The sequence below is a fragment of the Barbus barbus genome (genome assembly GCF_936440315.1).
Source record: "Barbus barbus genome assembly, chromosome: 4".
Taxonomy (NCBI): Eukaryota; Metazoa; Chordata; class Actinopteri; order Cypriniformes; family Cyprinidae; genus Barbus; species Barbus barbus.
The window spans coordinates 30,226,120-30,243,904 of record NC_136732.1 but is presented as its reverse complement, the minus strand read 5'-3'; the positions used below and the strand labels follow the sequence as shown (position 1 = coordinate 30,243,904).

Genomic DNA, 17,785 nt, shown 5'->3' with positions numbered 1-17,785 from the left:
TGCAATGTTGTTTTTAATTGTAACGATATAAGACAACATAAAACTAAGGTGTGCTTAGTGTGACATCCACAGTACCTGACCATGCTGACATCATCAGAGATACGTCAACAGATCTGTTAGGCTAACATGGGTGTGACATTTGCCTTCCCTTGTTTGTTAAGAGTAATACGATGTGTGCTGCTAAAGCATGCACGTTAAACCAGTGACCTACATGACCTTGAGCCATGTAGGTCACTCTTCAGTCAACATTGATCACCAAATAGTGCACAAATTCTGAGTAAAGTGACGTACTTATGACCAGCTAGAAGAGTGTATTTTTAGTCTTGCAAGGGAAATGACAGAAATGGTTGAAGAGATGGCGAGCGAATTGGCAGAGATGAAGGAAATTATACACCGGAAGAGGGGAATGTGCTTTTGCAGACCACAAGTGCAGCATAGGTGTAGCAAAGGAAGCAAATGTGCAACTTTTTTCAACAGACCAGAGCTTCATTTTAAATGTTTCTCATGTTCCAGGCTCAAAAAGCTCATTTAAATATAGCTTTATTAATTCAGGTATAATTTCTGCCATTGAAATGACTGGTAGAAAAATCCCAGATATCCTAATTTTATTTTATGTAATTAATATCAAATTCTATATTCATAATCCCTGCAGTGTATGTAGGTTTATACATAGGCTACATACACTGCAGGGGTTATGAAGCTTGACCAACGGTGCCCTCTGCTGGACATATGTGTGCATTACTTGGTGAAAACGAGGCTTGTTTGGTGAAGACCTTTAATTAGAGAATCCTAGAGCACAATCATTATATTTTAATAACATGGTCTTGATGTATTAAACATTTTTAGGAATTATTTGAAATGACAAAAGCTCATAATCAAATAATGGTACATTCATTACGTCATTTATTATGTACAGAATATGGACAGTTTCAATCTGATAAATGTTAATGCTAACTGGCAACACAATATTTACAAGACCTATATATTTAGTTGATTTTTTTTAATCCTATAATTATAAAAGGATAGATGTGTGTCAAATTGAATGATACAAAGAAAAAAATCCAAATTGTGTGTCAAAACACAAATACCATATTAAATGCTTTGAAGTTTAGCTTAATTTAAATGTTTTTCATTGAAAATAAAATGAAACTCTTACTTACACAGGAGCAGAAAAATCTACAGTTACCAGGAACACAATACAACTGTTTAAAGTTTAGATATGGATATTTCACAATATTTTACAAATAAAATCTTTCCCAGGCATTTCTCGTAAGCATTAAATAAATAGGAAAATATATTTTCACTGAAAGCCTGACCACAACACCACCGTGTAAGTGAACCCTGTGGCTGCACACACAGCAGCGGTGACCTGAGAGAGAGAGAATTAGCACCGTGAGAACCTTATTCATCATTTCCAGCTCATTCAGTCCACTGTAACCATTAATGTCCTTTTGGCTACTTCAGTCTGTATGCAACTGTTTCAAATGATCAGATCCCCTCAGTTCATCAGTCAGCTTCAGTCGTGTTGTTCAGTGTGGCTGATGATCTTCCTCTTGCGTGCAGATACCAGGTCATAGAAAGGGTCTTTTGTGATGCAAGCTCTAAGAACAAGAGAGGAAACAGTTAGATTTAGATACAGCTTTTTTTTTTACTCTTAGTTCCTCTGTCAATGCTAACATATACTGTATATTTTAATCTGATTGTTAATGTATGACTGTGTGCACATTTCTAAACATACTTGACTTCCTCTTTCCCATGACCTACAAAAACACATTGCTGAACTCATGAAAAGTTATTATCTTGCCATCAATATCTTTAATTTTTATATTACTTTATATTTGATTTCTTTCTCTTTTTTTAATCCTCATGTTGTGTTCTGGTCATTTTGACCCAATGAGGATTCTTGTTCCTAAAAAAATACAATACAAAAAAAAAAACATTTGAAAAAATACAAGATATATATGACTAAATTAGACTAAAAATTAGAAATTAGATTAAAACTTACTGCCTTTGCTCACACAGAATATAACTTCCCAAATAATTTTTTTAGAGAATTTTTCAGATCAGTGAGGCCAACGATCTACTTTATCACTTCCTAAAAGGCATAAATAACCTGTGCTAACTGAAAGAAAACAAGTTTTAAAAAATATTGGATTCAAGATTTAGTGATAATATAGCATAATGAGAGATTTATAAGCATTTTTTAAAAGCCCGGTCATTTTTCACACCAAAATTAGGTAAAAGCACAGAGGAAGGTTTAAATCATTTGTGTGTAAAGCATTTAATTCACCATTATGTATGAAATGTTCTATATAAATAAACTTTTAATAATATGATTCCTATATGATTTTTTTTTCATGAGTTCATCAAACAGTGGTAAGCGAATCATTCTTCAATCACAGTGAGTAATGGCTTCTTCTCCTGCTATTGTTGTTTGCACTGTTTGCCACATGTACAGTTTATATCTCTCTGTCGGCGACGAGGGATTCACATGTGATAAATACAGGGAAATAGTTAGGCTGACAGAGAAGATTTCTGAATTAGAGACACGCATCCAAATTTTAGTTGAGGACAGTAAGAATGTGAGGGCTGTAGATACTGCATTGGATGCGACTAGCTCAGGGAGTCCTGTACATTGTTCGGTTCCGGTACAGCCCGTGCAGCAGGGCAGCTGGGTGACTGTGAGGCGGCCTATTCGCGGGTCAAAACACCACTCTTCCGTTCCGATCAAAACATCAAACAGGTTCTCCCCACTCAGTGATGCACCCACTGAGAAACCTGATGAAAGTGCTCTAGTTATTGGCGATTCTATTGTACGGAAAGTGAAAATAGAGACACCAGCCACCATAGTCCAATGTTTACCGGGAGCCAGAGCGCCTGACATCTTGGCAAATTTAAAAGTGCTGGCTAATGCTAAACGTAAATTCAGTAAGATTGTTATTCACATTGGCGCTAATGATGTTCGACTTCGCCAGTTGGAGATCACTAAATATAATGTTAAAGAGGTGTGTGAACTTGCAAGTACGATGTCAGACACTGTAATATGCTCTGGTCTGCTCCCTGATTACCGGGGTGATGAGATACATAGCAGACTATCGTCACTCAGTGGCTGGATGTCTAAGTGGTGCCCGCAGAATAACATAGGCTTCATAGACAATTGGACGAGTTTTTGGGGCAGACCTGACCTGTTGAAAAGAGATGGTGTTCATCCCTCCTGGGCTGGTGCCGCTTTTCTCTCTAGAAATATGGCACATAGTCTTAGAGTTCGTACTTGACTAACTGGGGCCCAGGTCAGGAAGCAGACAGACTGGCTAAACCGACCATCTGCTAGCCGCCTCACATCACAGAAGTCAGTTAATTCTCAGCACATAGAGACTCTTTCAACTAGATATCACACTATAGAGACTGTGTCTGTTCCCCGAACTAGAAAATACAGAAAATATCCAAACCAAAGTAAGAGTAACAATTGAATTGATGTTCAACAAATAAAAAACAGATATAATACAGATAAACAAATGATAAAGCTTGGCTTATTAAATATTAGATCCCTTTCTACAAAAGCACTTTTTGTAAATGATATGATCACTGACCATAAACTAGATGTGCTTTGTTTGACAGAAACCTGGCTAAAACCAGATGACTACATTATTTTAAACGAGTCTACCCCCCAAGATTACAGTTACAAACATGAACCGCGTCCAGAAGGTCAAGGGGAGGAGGTGTTGCTACAAATTATAGCAATATTTTCAGTATTTCTCAGAGGTCGGGTTTCAAGTATAATTTGTTCGAAGTAATGGTGCTTCATATAATGTTATCCAAAGAAACAAGTGTTAATGATAAATCCCCTGCGATGTTTGTACTGGCTACTGTATACAGGCTACCAGGGCACCATACAGACTTTATTAAAGAATTTGCTGATTTTCTATCTGAGGTAGTGCTGGCTGCAGATAAAGTCCTAATTGCTGGTGATTTTAATATCCATGTTGATAATGAAAGAGATTCGTTGGGATCAACATTTATAGACATTCTAAACTCCATTGGTGTTAAACAACACGTGTCAGGACCTACTCATGTCGAAATCATACTCTAGATTTAATATTGTCATATGGAATTGATGTCAGTGGCATTGAAATATTGCAACAGAGCGAAGATATCTCAGATCATTATCTAGTTTCGTGTATATTCCATATAGCTAAAGCTGTAAAACCAACTCCTTGTTACAAATATGATAAAACCATCACTTCTACCACAAAAGACTACTTTATAAATAATCTTCCTGACTTATCGCAATTCCTCAGCATATCCAATAGCTCAGAACAACTTGATAATGTAACAGAAACTATTGACTCTCACTTTTCTAGCACTTTAGATACGGTTGCTCCTTTACGCTTAAGGAAGATTAAGGAAAAGAGTCCAACACTGTGGTATAATGAGCACACTCGGGCCCTAAAGAGAGCAGCCCAGAAAATGGAGCGCAGCTGGAGAAAAACTAAATTAGAGGTATTTCATATTGCTTGGCGGGAAAGTACCCTATCCTACAGAAAAACATAAAAAAACTGCTAGATCTGCTTACTTTACGTCTCTTTTAGAAGAAAACAAACACAACCCCAAGTATTTATTTAATACAGTGGCTAAATTAACAAAAAAAATATAAAATAATATAACATCAGCAGGTGCAGACATTACCCAGCAGCACAGTAGTAATGACTTTATGAACTACTTTACTTCCAAGATTGAATTTATTACAGATCAAATTGTAACCATGCAGCTGTCAGCCACAGTATCGCATCAGATAGTGCACTATAGATCCCCTGAGGAACAATTCCACTCATTCTCTTCTATTGGAAATGAAGAATTGTATAAACTTGTTAAATCATCTAAAGCAACAACCTGTATTTTAGACCCTGTTCCATCTAAGCTCCTAAAAGAGGTGCTTCCAGAAGTAATAGATCCTCCTCTGAATATTATTAACTCATCATTGTCATTAGGATATGTCCCAAAAACCTTCAAACTGGCTGTTATTAGGCCTCTCATTAAAAAACCACAACTTGACCCCGAAGAATTAATTAATTACAGACCGATCTCGAATCTCCCTTTTCTGTCAAAGATATTAGAAAAGATAGTATGATCACAAATATGTTCCTTCTTAGAGAAAAATGATATATGTGAGGATTTCCAGTCAGGTTTTAGACCATATCATAGTACAGAGATTGCTCTCATTAGAGTTACAAACGACCTGCTTTTATCATATGATCGTGGTTGTATCTCTCTATTAGTGCTACTGGATCTTAGCACCGCGTTTGACACTATCGACCACAACATTCTTTTAAATAGACTAGAAAATTATGTTGGCATTAGAAGAAGCGATGGCGCCGCTGATGGCAGCTATTGTGCGTTGCTCTTCAGTGTTTGTATTGTTTTTGTTTGTTTTTCCAGTTTTTTGTTTTTCAAATATGATCAGTTTTACCAGGGATGACCTGTTGAATATTCGGCAGAACACACCACAAAATCTTTTACCGGATTTAGATTTTTCGGACGTTTTGCTGGACATTGTAGTTGGTGGAGCCGTAGCTCTGGTCAAATGCTACAGGAGGCACAGAAGGGGGAAGCGAGCTGGCACGCTCGTGAAGCTTCGACAGCGCAGATTTAAAAACGGCGTTGCCTAGCATCCATCTGGCGAATCTCCACTCTCTACCCAACAAAACAGATGAACTCCTTCTGCTCTCCCGGACAAACGAGATTTTTTCTAACTCTGCTGCTCTGTGTTTCACGGAAACCTGGCTAAATGGCGACATACCGGACAGCGTACTACATCTGCCTAACTTCACGCTGATCAGAGCAGATCGGGACACGGTATCAACGGGGAAATCGCGCAGCGGCGGGACGTGGTTTTACATCAATGAGAGGTGGTGTACAGATGTAACTGTGTTAAAGAAGATGTGGTGTTCAGGTCTAAAAACGCTCTTCATTAACTGCAAGCCTTTCTATTCGCCGCGGGAGTTCTGCTCGTTCATTCTCGTGAGTGTCTACATTCCACCGCAAGTGCGCGTGAGCACAGCTTTACAGAACCTCGCTGATATGATCACAGAGAGTGAGCAACAACACCCAGACTCTGTTTTAATCATTCTCGGGGACTTTAATAAAGCAAATCTCTGCTGCGAACTGCCAAAATACAGACAGCATGTTACATGTCCCACCAGGGACAGTAATTATATTGGATCACTGTTACACAACAATAAAGGAATGCATATCACTCTGTCCCACGAGCAGCTTTAGGACTCTCTGATCACTGTTTGGTTCATCTTATACCGACCTACAGGCAGAAACTTAAATCTGCAAAGCCTGTATTAAAATCTGTTAAAAGATGGACTAATGAAACAGAGCGGGATCTACAAGCCTGTTTCTCTCTCACTGATTGGTCTGTTTTTGAAGCTGCTGCCATCGATCTGGACGAGCTCACAGAGACTGTAACATCTTATATCAGTTTCTGTGAGGATATGTGCATTCCTAACAGGACTCATCTAATCTACAACAATGACAAACCATGGTTCACTGCAAACCTCATACAGCTCCGTCAGGCCAAAGAAGATGCTTACAGAAAGGGGGATAAAGTCTTGTACAAACAGGCCAAATACACACTGGAAATGGAGATCAGAGTGGCAAAGAGGAATTATTCTGACAAGCTAAAGAAAAAATTATCTTCCAGTGATCCTACATCAGTGTGGATAGGAATGAAGGATATCACCAGTTACAAGACACCATCCCCCAGCACTCTGGAGAATCAACAACCGGCAGACGACTTGAACGAGTTTTATTGTCGTTTTGAAAAATCACCCCACACCCTCCCTGAACACCTCTCCACACAACCATTAACACCTCCAGCAACCCTCCTCTCCCCCACACCTACAATTCAAATCAGCGAAGAAGATGTGTGCCAGGTCTTCAGGAAGAACAAAAGAAGGAAAGTACCAGGCCCAGACGGTGTGTCACCAGCCTGCCTAAAAATCTGTGCTGACCAGCTGGCCCCCATCTTCACACAGATCTTCAACAGATCACTGGAGCTGTGTGAAGTCCCCTCATGCTTCAAACGCTCCACCATCATCCCTGTACCAAAGAAACCCAAAATTACTGAACTTAATGACTACAGATCTGTGGAACTAACGTCTGTAGCCATGAAATCATTTGAAAGACTGGTTTTGGCTTATCTGAAGGACATCACCGGACCCTTACTGGACCCCCTGCAGTTTGCCTACAGAGCAAACAGGTATGTGGATGATACAGTCAACATGGGACTGCACTTCATCCTGCAGCATCTGGACAGACCAGGGACTTATGTGAGGATCCTGTTTGTGAAAGTTCCGCTTTTAACACCATCATCAAGGAAACCCTTCAGAATAAACTAACCCAGCTCTCCGTCCCCACCTCTGTCTGTCAGTGGATCAGCAGCTTCCTGACAGACAGACAGCAGTTAGTAAAGGTTGGTAAATTCACATCCAGCACTTGTACCATCAGCACTGGAGCTCCTCAGGGCTGCGTACTCTCCCCACTGCTCTTCTCCCTCTACATCAACGACTGCACATCTAAAGACATCTGTCAAGCTCCTGAAGTTTGCAGACGACACCACACTGATCGGCCTCATCCAGGACGGTGACAAGTCTGCTTACAGACAGGAGGTTAAGGAGCTGGCTGTCTGGTGCAGTCTTAACAACCTGGAGCTTAACATGCTCAAAACTGTGGAGATGATACTGGACTTCAGGAGAAACCTCCCTGCTCTCCCCCCACTCACCATCATGAACAGCACTGTGACTGCAGTGGAGTCATTCAGATTCCTGGGCACCACTATCTCCCAGGACCTGAAGTGGGACACTCACATAGACTCCATTGTGAAAAAGGCCCAGCAGAGGTTGTACTTTCTTTGCCAGCTGAGGAAGTTCAACCTGCCACAGGAGCTGCTGAAACACTGGCGTTCTACTCCGCCATCATTGAATCTATCCTATGCACTTCAATAACTGTCAGCTACCAAATCTGACCTCAGAAGACTACTGAGAGTAGTCCGGACTGCTGAGCGAATCATTGGTACAACCCTCCCCACTCTCCAAGAGCTGTACTTATCCAGAGTGAGCAAAAGGGCTGGTAAAATCACTCTGGACCCCTGACATTCAGCACACTCCCTCTTTGAACTGTTACCGTCTGGTCGATGTTACAGAGCTCCGAGCAACAGAACGACCAGACACAGTAACAGTTTCTTCCCTCAGGCAATCCATCTCATGAACACTCAACAATAAACGTGGAACACACAACTATAATACATTATCCATTCACCACACTCACTTATTTTATTTTTATTTTCTCATTTCTAATTTGCACATACTTGACCTGTACATACATAGTAGTCTATATTATATATTGTGTTTTTGCTGCTTTGTACATTGCCTATTTGGATATTATTCTTTTATTCTCTGTGTCCTGTCCTGTTGCTGTCTTTCTGTTGCACTGTGGAGCTTCTGTCACTACAACAAATTCCTTGTATGTGTAAACATACTTGGCCAATAAAACAAATTCTGATTCTGATTCTGAAGTGCACTGGCATGGTTCAAATCGTACTTATTAGACCGCCATCAATTTGTGGCAGTAAATGAAGAGGTATCATACCAATCACAAGTGCAGTATGGAGTACCTCAAGGCTCAGTACTTGGCCCCTTACTTTTCATGCTTTACATGTTACCCTTGGGAGATATCATTAGGAAACATGGTGTTAGCTTTCACTGTTATGCTGATGATACCCAGCTCTATATTTCTTTGCGACTTGATGAAACTTATCAATTTGCAAAACTAACTGGATGACTAGCAATTTCTTACTGCTAAATTCTGAAAAAACAGAGGTGTTAATTATTGGACCAAAAACTTTTGCATGTAACAACCTAGATCACTGTCTAATACTTGATGGCTGCTCTAGGCGTATTTTTTGATAGCAATCTTTCCTTAGCAAAAACATGTTTCCAGCATTTGTAAAACTGCATTTTTCCATCTTAAAAATATATCTAAATTACGACCTATGTCGTAATTCTGCATCAATGTCAAATGCAGAAACATTAATTCATGCATTCATGACCTCGAGGCTAGATTATTGTAATGCTTTATTGGGTGGTTGCTCTGCACGTTTAATAAACAAACTCCAGCTGGTTCAAAATGCAGCAGTTTTTATTAGAGTTCTTACTAGAACCAGGAAGTATGACCACATTAGCCTGGTTCTGTCAACACCGCATTGCCTCCCTATTAAACATCGTATACATTTTAAGATCTTGCTAATTACCTATAAAGCCCTGAAGGGTTTGGCACATCAGTATTTAAGTGAGCTCTTATCGCATTATAGTCCTTCACGTCCGCTGCAATCTCAAAACTCTGGCCATTTGATAATACATAGAATATCAAAATCAACTGCGGGCGGCAGATCGTTTTCCTATTTAGTGCCCAAACTCTGGAACAATCTATCTAACACTGTTCGGGAAGCAGACACACTCTTGTCAGTTTAAATCTAGATTAAAGACCCATCTCTTTAACCTGGCTTACACATAATACACTATCACATTTCTATAATTCAAATCCATTAAAGGATTGTTAGGCTGCATTAATTAGGTCAACCGGAACCAGGAAGACTTCCCAAAACACCCTGAGGTACTTGTTACATTGTTAGACGAATGGAATCTACGCTAATATTAGTCTGTTTCTTTCTTATTCCGAGGTCACCGTAGCCACCAAGATCCAGACTGTATCCAGATCAGATGGTGGATCAGCACCTAGAGATGACCTCTACAGGCAGGACACCTAGATGAGCCCCAGAGACTGATCCCCAGTGAAGACCCTGTCTCCAAGACGGCCATCAGGGAAAGACCACAGGAACCAGATGAGTCCTTTGCACAATCTGATTCTGCTTTAGCCTAGATTTAAACTGCTGATTTTGTCTGGCCAGAGGAGAATGACACTATTTCGACAAACTATTTCCCCGTCTAAATGCTGTAAAGCTGATATAAAGCCACCCAGCTTTATATCAAGCTGATGTAAAGCTGCTTTGACACAATTTGCATTGTTAAAAGTGCTATACAAATAATATTGACTTGACTAATATTGACTATTGTAATAATATAAGCAAAAAATAATTCCTCTCCTCTTTTTGGTGAGGTCTAAAACAGATGACTTGTTCACTTGTTCACTATTCACTACATAGTGAATGTCACAGTATGTTATATGAGAAAAAAGAGAAAATCATCACTTCAAATCATGGATTCCAAAAATATCTGGATTTCAAACCTCATATCGATATGGTTTGAATTTCATTTGTAAACACTGGGTGTCATTTTTTTGGCGTTCAAACTAGGGTTGTGTGCCATTCAGAAATTGCGAATTATGTCAAAATCAAGCCTGTTTATTTTTAATTGCTCAAATGAATGAATCCATTATACTGTGCTGTCTGGTACCTGATGGCGAGGATCCAGTCAGCACGCTCCTCTTCAGAAGCAGCTCTGAGTCTGTAGGAGTGATGTTTGCCTATCACAACTCTGCCGTCTGTCTCTGTTTTACATGCTTTTATCATCTCTCCTTTACGTTGAGGACTGAACAACTCCAAACAGAACTGAACGCACACGTTTTAAAAGAGAAAATGCATATGCTGTAATTTACAAAAGGTTGCAATACCATGTTATATCACACATATTTAAATGTCACTCTGTATTACTAGATGCTGACTCAGAAAGAAAAAACAGAAATCAGGATCTGAGCAGAGTTTCATCAAAGCAAATCTAGACTGTGCTAACAGAGGTACTGTTATCACTCAACGCAGACTAAAAGAACAATAAAGAAGCAGGTGTAATAGAGTCTAGAGAAACACACTATCTATTTGGATCAGTGATAATAAATGAAGTGGAATGGAAAAAATATGGGAAAAGTACCTGTTTGTGTGCATCCTCCACTTCTCTAACACTCAAGTTCTCTAGCGGAATGATTCCTTTTGGTTCTTGGTCCTATAGAGGGGAAAGATTGACTTTGAATGATTTCACTTTCAATATTCTTATTTAAATAGAAAAACAATTGTTTTAAACTGATTTTAATGTGTTTTGTATCAGCGAACGTGACATTTTTGTAAAGGTAGAGTACTAACAGTGGTATATTGGAAATAGTAGAGACAGGCATCAGTCAAAATGAACCACCTCCGCTTCCAGGTCTTTATTCTGCCACCTATGGATTAACCAGAGTTGTTAGTAACATTTAGATTTAAAAAAAGATAACAGAAAAGAGCAGTTACATAACAGCTAGTTCCAGTTCTCTAATCTGATTGGCTGAGCTGCACTGGGCTATTTCACAGTTTGGACCAATCAAATTGATTATAACAGGGATGAAGCTTCCAAGCTAACCGGGAACATTCTTTGGTTAACGTTCGCACAAGTTCAGTCCAAGTTACGAACTAACGTTTTTCTAGAAATGTTAATTGAACGTTCATTTAAAGTTATCTGGTCTTTAAAAATTTTCTTAAAACATTAGCACAAAAACATTATTTGTGCATCTGACATGGAATTTTTCTGAAACATTTTTTAAATGATACTACTTGTTTCAGAATGTTCAGAAAAATTCAAAAGTTTAATGTTTGCAAAATAATGAAATGGAAAGTTTCCTTAGCGATCACATAACCATGTAAAACAATGTTTTAAAACATTTTAAAAAGGAAGTTTTGAATGTTCAGAGAACATTTTATAGCTTAATAGGAACACTAGAAAAATGTTGTGTAAGCTGGGTACTGGTTATTATGTTATCATTAATATGCACAACACTTGAGTATTAACAGTACACAAGAGTAACAAACCTTCTTTAAGAAGCCAGCCCTCTCGGTCAGGATTAAAGAAGGTGTGAGTGAGATCATTGCCATCATCTTCTGGGATCTTAAAGGGTTCGTTCTTAATGCTCTCATAAAGTTTCTACAGGATGTGTAAATAAAGAGAAATTGATGATCAATGTATAAGACAAAATCATGACTCCAGCAATGGATTATCAAACCTTCAAATATTCAAACATTCAATGAATGAAAAAAAAAAATCAAATGTCAAAAATAGCTGTAAAATAATAGCTAAAAATAATAATATATTTATGTCTTCCATGAAAATGTGTGTGATGGCAAAGCTGAATTTTCAGCAGTCATTACTCCTGCCTTCAGTGTCATATGATCCTTCAGAAATCATTCTAATATGCTGATTTGATGCTTAAGAAACATTTCTTATTATTATCAATGTCAAAAACAAATGTGCTGTTTAATATTTTTATGTAAACTATGACAGAATATTCAAAATAACAGCATTTTAATACAGAATGAAAAAAAAACCCTTTCATATTATCACATAGACTGTAAATGTGAGTATTTGGTTTGGTAAACTTGGAAAATGTGACCCTATGACCTCTCTCACCTCGAGTAGTTCATCGGGAAGATTTTCTCCATGGTTGATTCCTCTGTTCATGCTAATGAAACGTTCTAGTGTGGTCTTGTCTTTCACATTGGGGTTGTGCAAACTTGTGTTGAGCATGATGATAGCGAAGGAAAGGATGTAGCAGGTGTCTGTAACACACATGAATACACGTTTTCAAATGTCGACATGTAAGCAGTGGTTCTCAAGTCAGACACTGAGATATATAGGCCAAACAACATTTTAACCCCAACAATTATTAACAAGACACTGGCTGGATAAGGAAAAACAACCATTTTGGTTTCTAATTGTCTGTTGAATTTGGATGTTTTCTTTTGGCAGTCAAACACAAAACCTATCCTCCAAATGCAAAGGTAATCTACCTGTGGACTGAAAAACACCAGCGTTACAGGTGCAGTACCGCAGAGCAAAGGCCTCCATCATGCGGTCGATCTTCTGAGCCTCACCAGGTAGACGAAAACTCCACAAGAACTGCCTATGTCCAAAATCAAACAATCACAGATTCACCCAATATTAAAAAAAAAAAAAAAAAAATGATCTGAATATGTTAGAATGACATATGAAACAGGTGAGAGGATCTCCACTCACCTCAAAGCCTGAACCAGATTAAGATTTGAGAACTCGTGAAGGTCAACAAAGGCCTGCAGGATCTGAAGGTGGATCTCTTCCCTGTGGATACAGAAAGGAATCAACTCTTTTTCTATATCAAAGCCACAAGGAGTATGGGCCACAAAAACATCCTCTTCATCATCATACCTTTCTCCTAAAAAGTTGCCAATAGCTGTTTTATTGAGGCCTTCTTCTTTATAGAGGAACTCTGCCACAGCCTCTGGTTTCCACTCCAAAAGTTCATTGTCCACTAGATACTGGATACCCTGGAAATAAACACACACAATTAACCTTAATGAAATTACCACAGACCATTGGCACTACCAAACCTTCATTAACAAACAGGATATAAGATAGAGATCATGACGTATGATTTGCTATTGGTCTAATAACTACATCAACTGCAATTTTTATCAGTGAAATGCACATGCGTTCTCTTTTATATGCAAGTTTCATATGATCTACTTTTGTGAAAAAAGATCAAAACTGGACAGGTAAAGCAGTTGTTGTTTTGACTGACCATGTATACCAAGCTACTCGGAAAATGCAGTACGGCTTCAGCTCACTTGTTCTACAGAAACACAGGATGTGGGTCTATCTATCTTTCACTGTCTCTTTCCACCCCCTCTTCCTTTAACCTAGTTTAGCTAAATCTCCTCGTAGTTGTGAAGCTATTGCATTACGTTGTTTTGTGCTGCATGCATTGTTCATACCTTTTCTGGGTCCATGTTAAACTTCTTTTTTCCACACTGGATTCTCTTGTTCTTCATTGCATTTTTACTAGAGGAGAAGTTAAAAAATGACATTATTGGGACAAAAATGAAAACACTTCCAGCATGTTATGACGGTATAGTGTTGATTCAGGTAACTCATGAAAGTGAATGTGTTGTGGCTGAAGCGAATAAACTAATCTCATCATTTTCTAGCATGTCCATGCATAAAATTAGCAACGTCACATCTAGAGCTAAAGCTCTTCTCGTAAAATTGATACCAAGAAACAGGAAATAGATACAAGCCCACGCTCACCGATGGTGTTTCGTGATGTGCAAAAAACCTGAACCTGCAAATGTTAATTGTGCATTCATGACAGAATTCAATTCAAGGAAGATGCTGCAGTTTCTAATGCACATGCAAGCTTGTACACATAGGCATGTATTGTTATGTAAAATACTAAAATCAAAGCACCTTTTACTGACCAGTGACTATAGAATGCACACTGAGTTTGAGATCCTTAACTTCTGTTACATGTTTGGCTCTAGAAATTCACATTTTGTGTGTTCAGTTTTGGGGGACATGGATAGAGATTGCTATAAGTAAAGAAGTTATTGTATTAGACATTCTAACCTTAATCTAAACAACAAATGCTATAAACCCAAGTGACATGTGAACATAATGAACGTGGATATGAAAATGACAACAATGATTAAACCCTGTCATAAAGAACAGTGCAACACAGAATGAAACTACACACAGCGAAAATATAATGTTATTGGAAATGTCCAAATGCTGGGTTTATCGATTCTTTTTGTAGTTTCTATGGTAACTCGGAGCTGAGTGATAGCGGTGAATACTCACTTCTCATCATCGGCCTCCATCGTTTGAATTTCTGTCATCATGCTTTCGATCTCCAGCCTGAGTTTCTGCAAGAGTGGAGAAATTGATTAGCCAAAGCTTTGTCTACATTTGATGACATATAGTTTACAAATGCTACATCAGTTGCTTCACAAAGTTTTGCCAGGCATTTTTCTGGTTTTATTTGCTTAAAGCCTTTATCGTTATGTATGATGCAATATGCAGAATGACACTATAAAGCCATATACCTGAATATCATCAAGAATCACATGCTTATGGACGTCAGTCTGCCTCTTGTCATTTGAATTGAAAGCTGAAGGTGCTAGAGATGACATATATATCAACAGTTAGAAATAGTCTCACATCAGATGCCTGATCTCACACTCGTGCAGAAAAGGAATTGCAAAAAAGAGAAGGAGAACAACCTAAAGTGCAAACACGGCCCAAATTTCTAAGCTAAATATATCTCTGCTACCTCAGTTCTGTAGAACTGCCCCACATAGGATGTATTTTGGCATATTAGTGGTTGCATTTACACAACACTGAAATTTCTGCGGATGCAGTCACTCAAAATATTTATAATAGATGTTTACCACAGTGACTCTATGGCTATGGAACAGCATGATTTTATCGTAAAGTGTCATTAAGTCTCTGTTTGCATTTACAGTTTAAAAGCTATCCAAATTTTCAATAATATCTTTATTTTTCAAACTAATTTCAGTTTCTTTAATATCACACACATACTGTAGGCCTTTACAAAAAGTCCAATGTGGAAGTTTGGATGAAGGTGATATCACAGGTGTCCCAGATACAATGGAATATTCTGCCATTAAAGTCCATTATTCACAGTTATACAGCAGTCTCAGACCTTAAGAAAATGATTAAGGAGGAACATACCTTTCCCCCAGAGGAAGCTGTCCTTTCTTTGGGTTTCCATGATGGCTGTGCTGCAAGGAGACTGCAGTAAAACAGGAAGATCAGACTCAAGTGCACAGACACACATTAGTGCATACCAAGACAAATGTTAAACCTGGAAGTGCTAGACTATGTTAGATAATAGACTGTATTAAAATGACTAAAACTTTATGATACTGTCTTGATGATGCCAGTTTTTCAGCATACAGATATAGCCTATAGGATAATATTCTTAAACCAAATTGAATATGATTATAAATAATCCCAGCAACAACCTAACAGACGCAAAACAAGATATAAGTAACATAATAAACCTCCTAAAAGCGATTTCTACGACTGGTGAGAGGTTATAGATGTACAAGGATGTAAAACTTTTTTCTTACACTAAACAAATGATAAATTAACGATACAAATGAAGGCAATGCAAAAGCCAGGTAAAGTGGTGAAAACGCATACCTTCATAAGTGTTCCTCGGTGAGCAGGTGGGCTACTCGGCGTCGTACAGTACAAATGTAAACGTGAACTGCGCTTTAATTGATGAAGAAGCGCGAGGCAGGGTGACGTCACGGCCATGAATGACAGCTGAGCTCCGAGAACTTATTTCCTCAGCGTTTCCTCACCATTTCACTATTTTTTCTTTCTTTCACAAATGTCACTTAGATTTGATCACATGTCAATTCAAGGAATCCACTGACAAATAAATGAGAAGCAAAGGTTTCAGTTACCAATGCCATTGCGGAAATTAAAAACGATATGAATTATAAGCTGGAAACTGGAATATATGACTGGAAACTTTGTTAAATGTTATACCCATTATTTTGACAATATGTTTCAAGTATTACTAAGATCTTTACACTTTAGGGATAAAACGTTTATTTTTTTTTTATTTTTTTTAGGTAAACATTACTAGTGCACTTTCAATGATGATTCGACATTGCCCTCTTGTGGACTATTATGCATATAACGCACTGTTAAAAAGCACGTTCTTGTCTTCCACTTAAATTTCAAAAAGAAGTGACTATGTCTGTCTTTAAAGCAATTGATAGCAAAATTTTGGAAGAAATAGTACAGCACCTTAAATGCTCAACCTGCTGCTTGACTCACTTCCCACATCTTTTTTTCAAAAGTGTGCTTAACTGTTTAGAAGCTGATCTCTTAGAAGTGGTGAATGCCTCACTTCTTTCTGGGACTTTTCCAAACTCCCTTAAAACTGCAGTTGTTAAGCCCCTTCTGAAAAAGCACAATCTTGATAACACCATGTTGAGCAACTATAGACCAATATCAAATCTTCCTTTCATAGGTAAGATTATTGAAAAGGTAGTTTTTAATAAACTGAACAACTACTTAAACTCAAATGGATACCTGGACAATTTTCAATCTGGCTTCCGAGCGCATCACAGCACAGAGACTGCACTCATTAAGATAATAAATTATATTCGCTTGAATTCTGATTCCGGCAAAATATCTGTCCTTGTACTATTAGATCTTAGTGCTGCGTTTGACACTGTCGATCATACCATACTTCTAGAGAGACTGGAAAACTGGGTCAGGCTTTCTGGGATGACACTCAAATGGTTCAGGTCATATTTAGAAGGGAGAGGTTATTATGTGAGTAAAGGAGAGCATAAGTCTAAGTGGACGGCCATGACATGCGGAGTCCCACAAGGCTCAATTCTTGCACCACTCTTGTTTAGCCTGTATATGCTCCCACTAAGTCAGATAATGATGAAGAACCAAATTGCCTATCACAGCTATGCTGATGATACCCAGATTTACCTAGCCTTATCTCCAAATGACTATAGCCCCATTGACTCCCTCTGCCAATACATTGATGAAATTAAACAGTTGGATGTTCCAAAATGTTCTTCAGTTAAACAAGGAGAAAACTGAAATCATTGCATTTGGAAACAAAGATGAAGTTCTCAGTGCATACCTTGACTCTAGGGGTCAAACAACTAAAAATCAAGTCAAAAATCTTGGGGTGATTCTGGAGACAGACCTTATTTTTAGTAGTCATGTCAAAGCAGTAACTAAATCAGCATACTATCATCTCAAAAACATTGCAAGAATTAGATGTTTTGTTTCCAGTCAAGACTTGGAGAAACTTGTTCATGTCTTTATCACCAGCAGGGTGGATTACTGTAATGGTCTCCTCGTCGGCCTTCCAAAGAAGACCATTAGACAGCTGCAGCTCATCCAGAATGCTGCTGCCAGGATTCTGA

The 17,785-nt window shown here is 38.4% G+C and overlaps 1 protein-coding gene across 1 annotated transcript; it reads right to left on the bottom strand.

Moving 5' to 3' along the window:
• Positions 1-764: 764 nt before the first annotated feature.
• Positions 765-16,316, bottom strand: LOC306867784 (cytohesin-3-like). Its single transcript, XM_079413658.1, has 14 exons — positions 16,020-16,316; positions 15,546-15,606; positions 14,897-14,970; positions 14,652-14,716; positions 13,790-13,856; positions 13,224-13,342; positions 13,056-13,136; positions 12,830-12,942; positions 12,450-12,598; positions 11,855-11,966; positions 11,156-11,232; positions 10,947-11,018; positions 10,476-10,630; positions 765-1,601 (listed from the first exon to the last, which is right to left on the bottom strand). Exons 1-14 carry the CDS (start codon positions 16,134-16,136, stop codon positions 1,517-1,519), a joined length of 1,347 nt encoding a protein of 448 aa, XP_079269784.1. The 5' UTR covers positions 16,137-16,316; the 3' UTR covers positions 765-1,516.
• Positions 16,317-17,785: the final 1,469 nt, after the last annotated feature.

Coding starts and splice junctions, on each gene's coding strand:
- LOC306867784 (XM_079413658.1), bottom strand. CDS start 16,136: ATGGCCGTGACGTCACCCTGCCTCGCGCTTCTTCATCAATTAAAGCGC. Junction 11,967..12,449: donor TTCCCGATGAACTACTCGAG/GTGAGAGAGGTC, acceptor CACATCCTGTAG/AAACTTTATGAGAGCATTAA. Junction 1,602..10,475: donor GACTGGATCCTCGCCATCAG/GTACCAGACAGC, acceptor TCTTGTTCTTAG/AGCTTGCATCACAAAAGACC.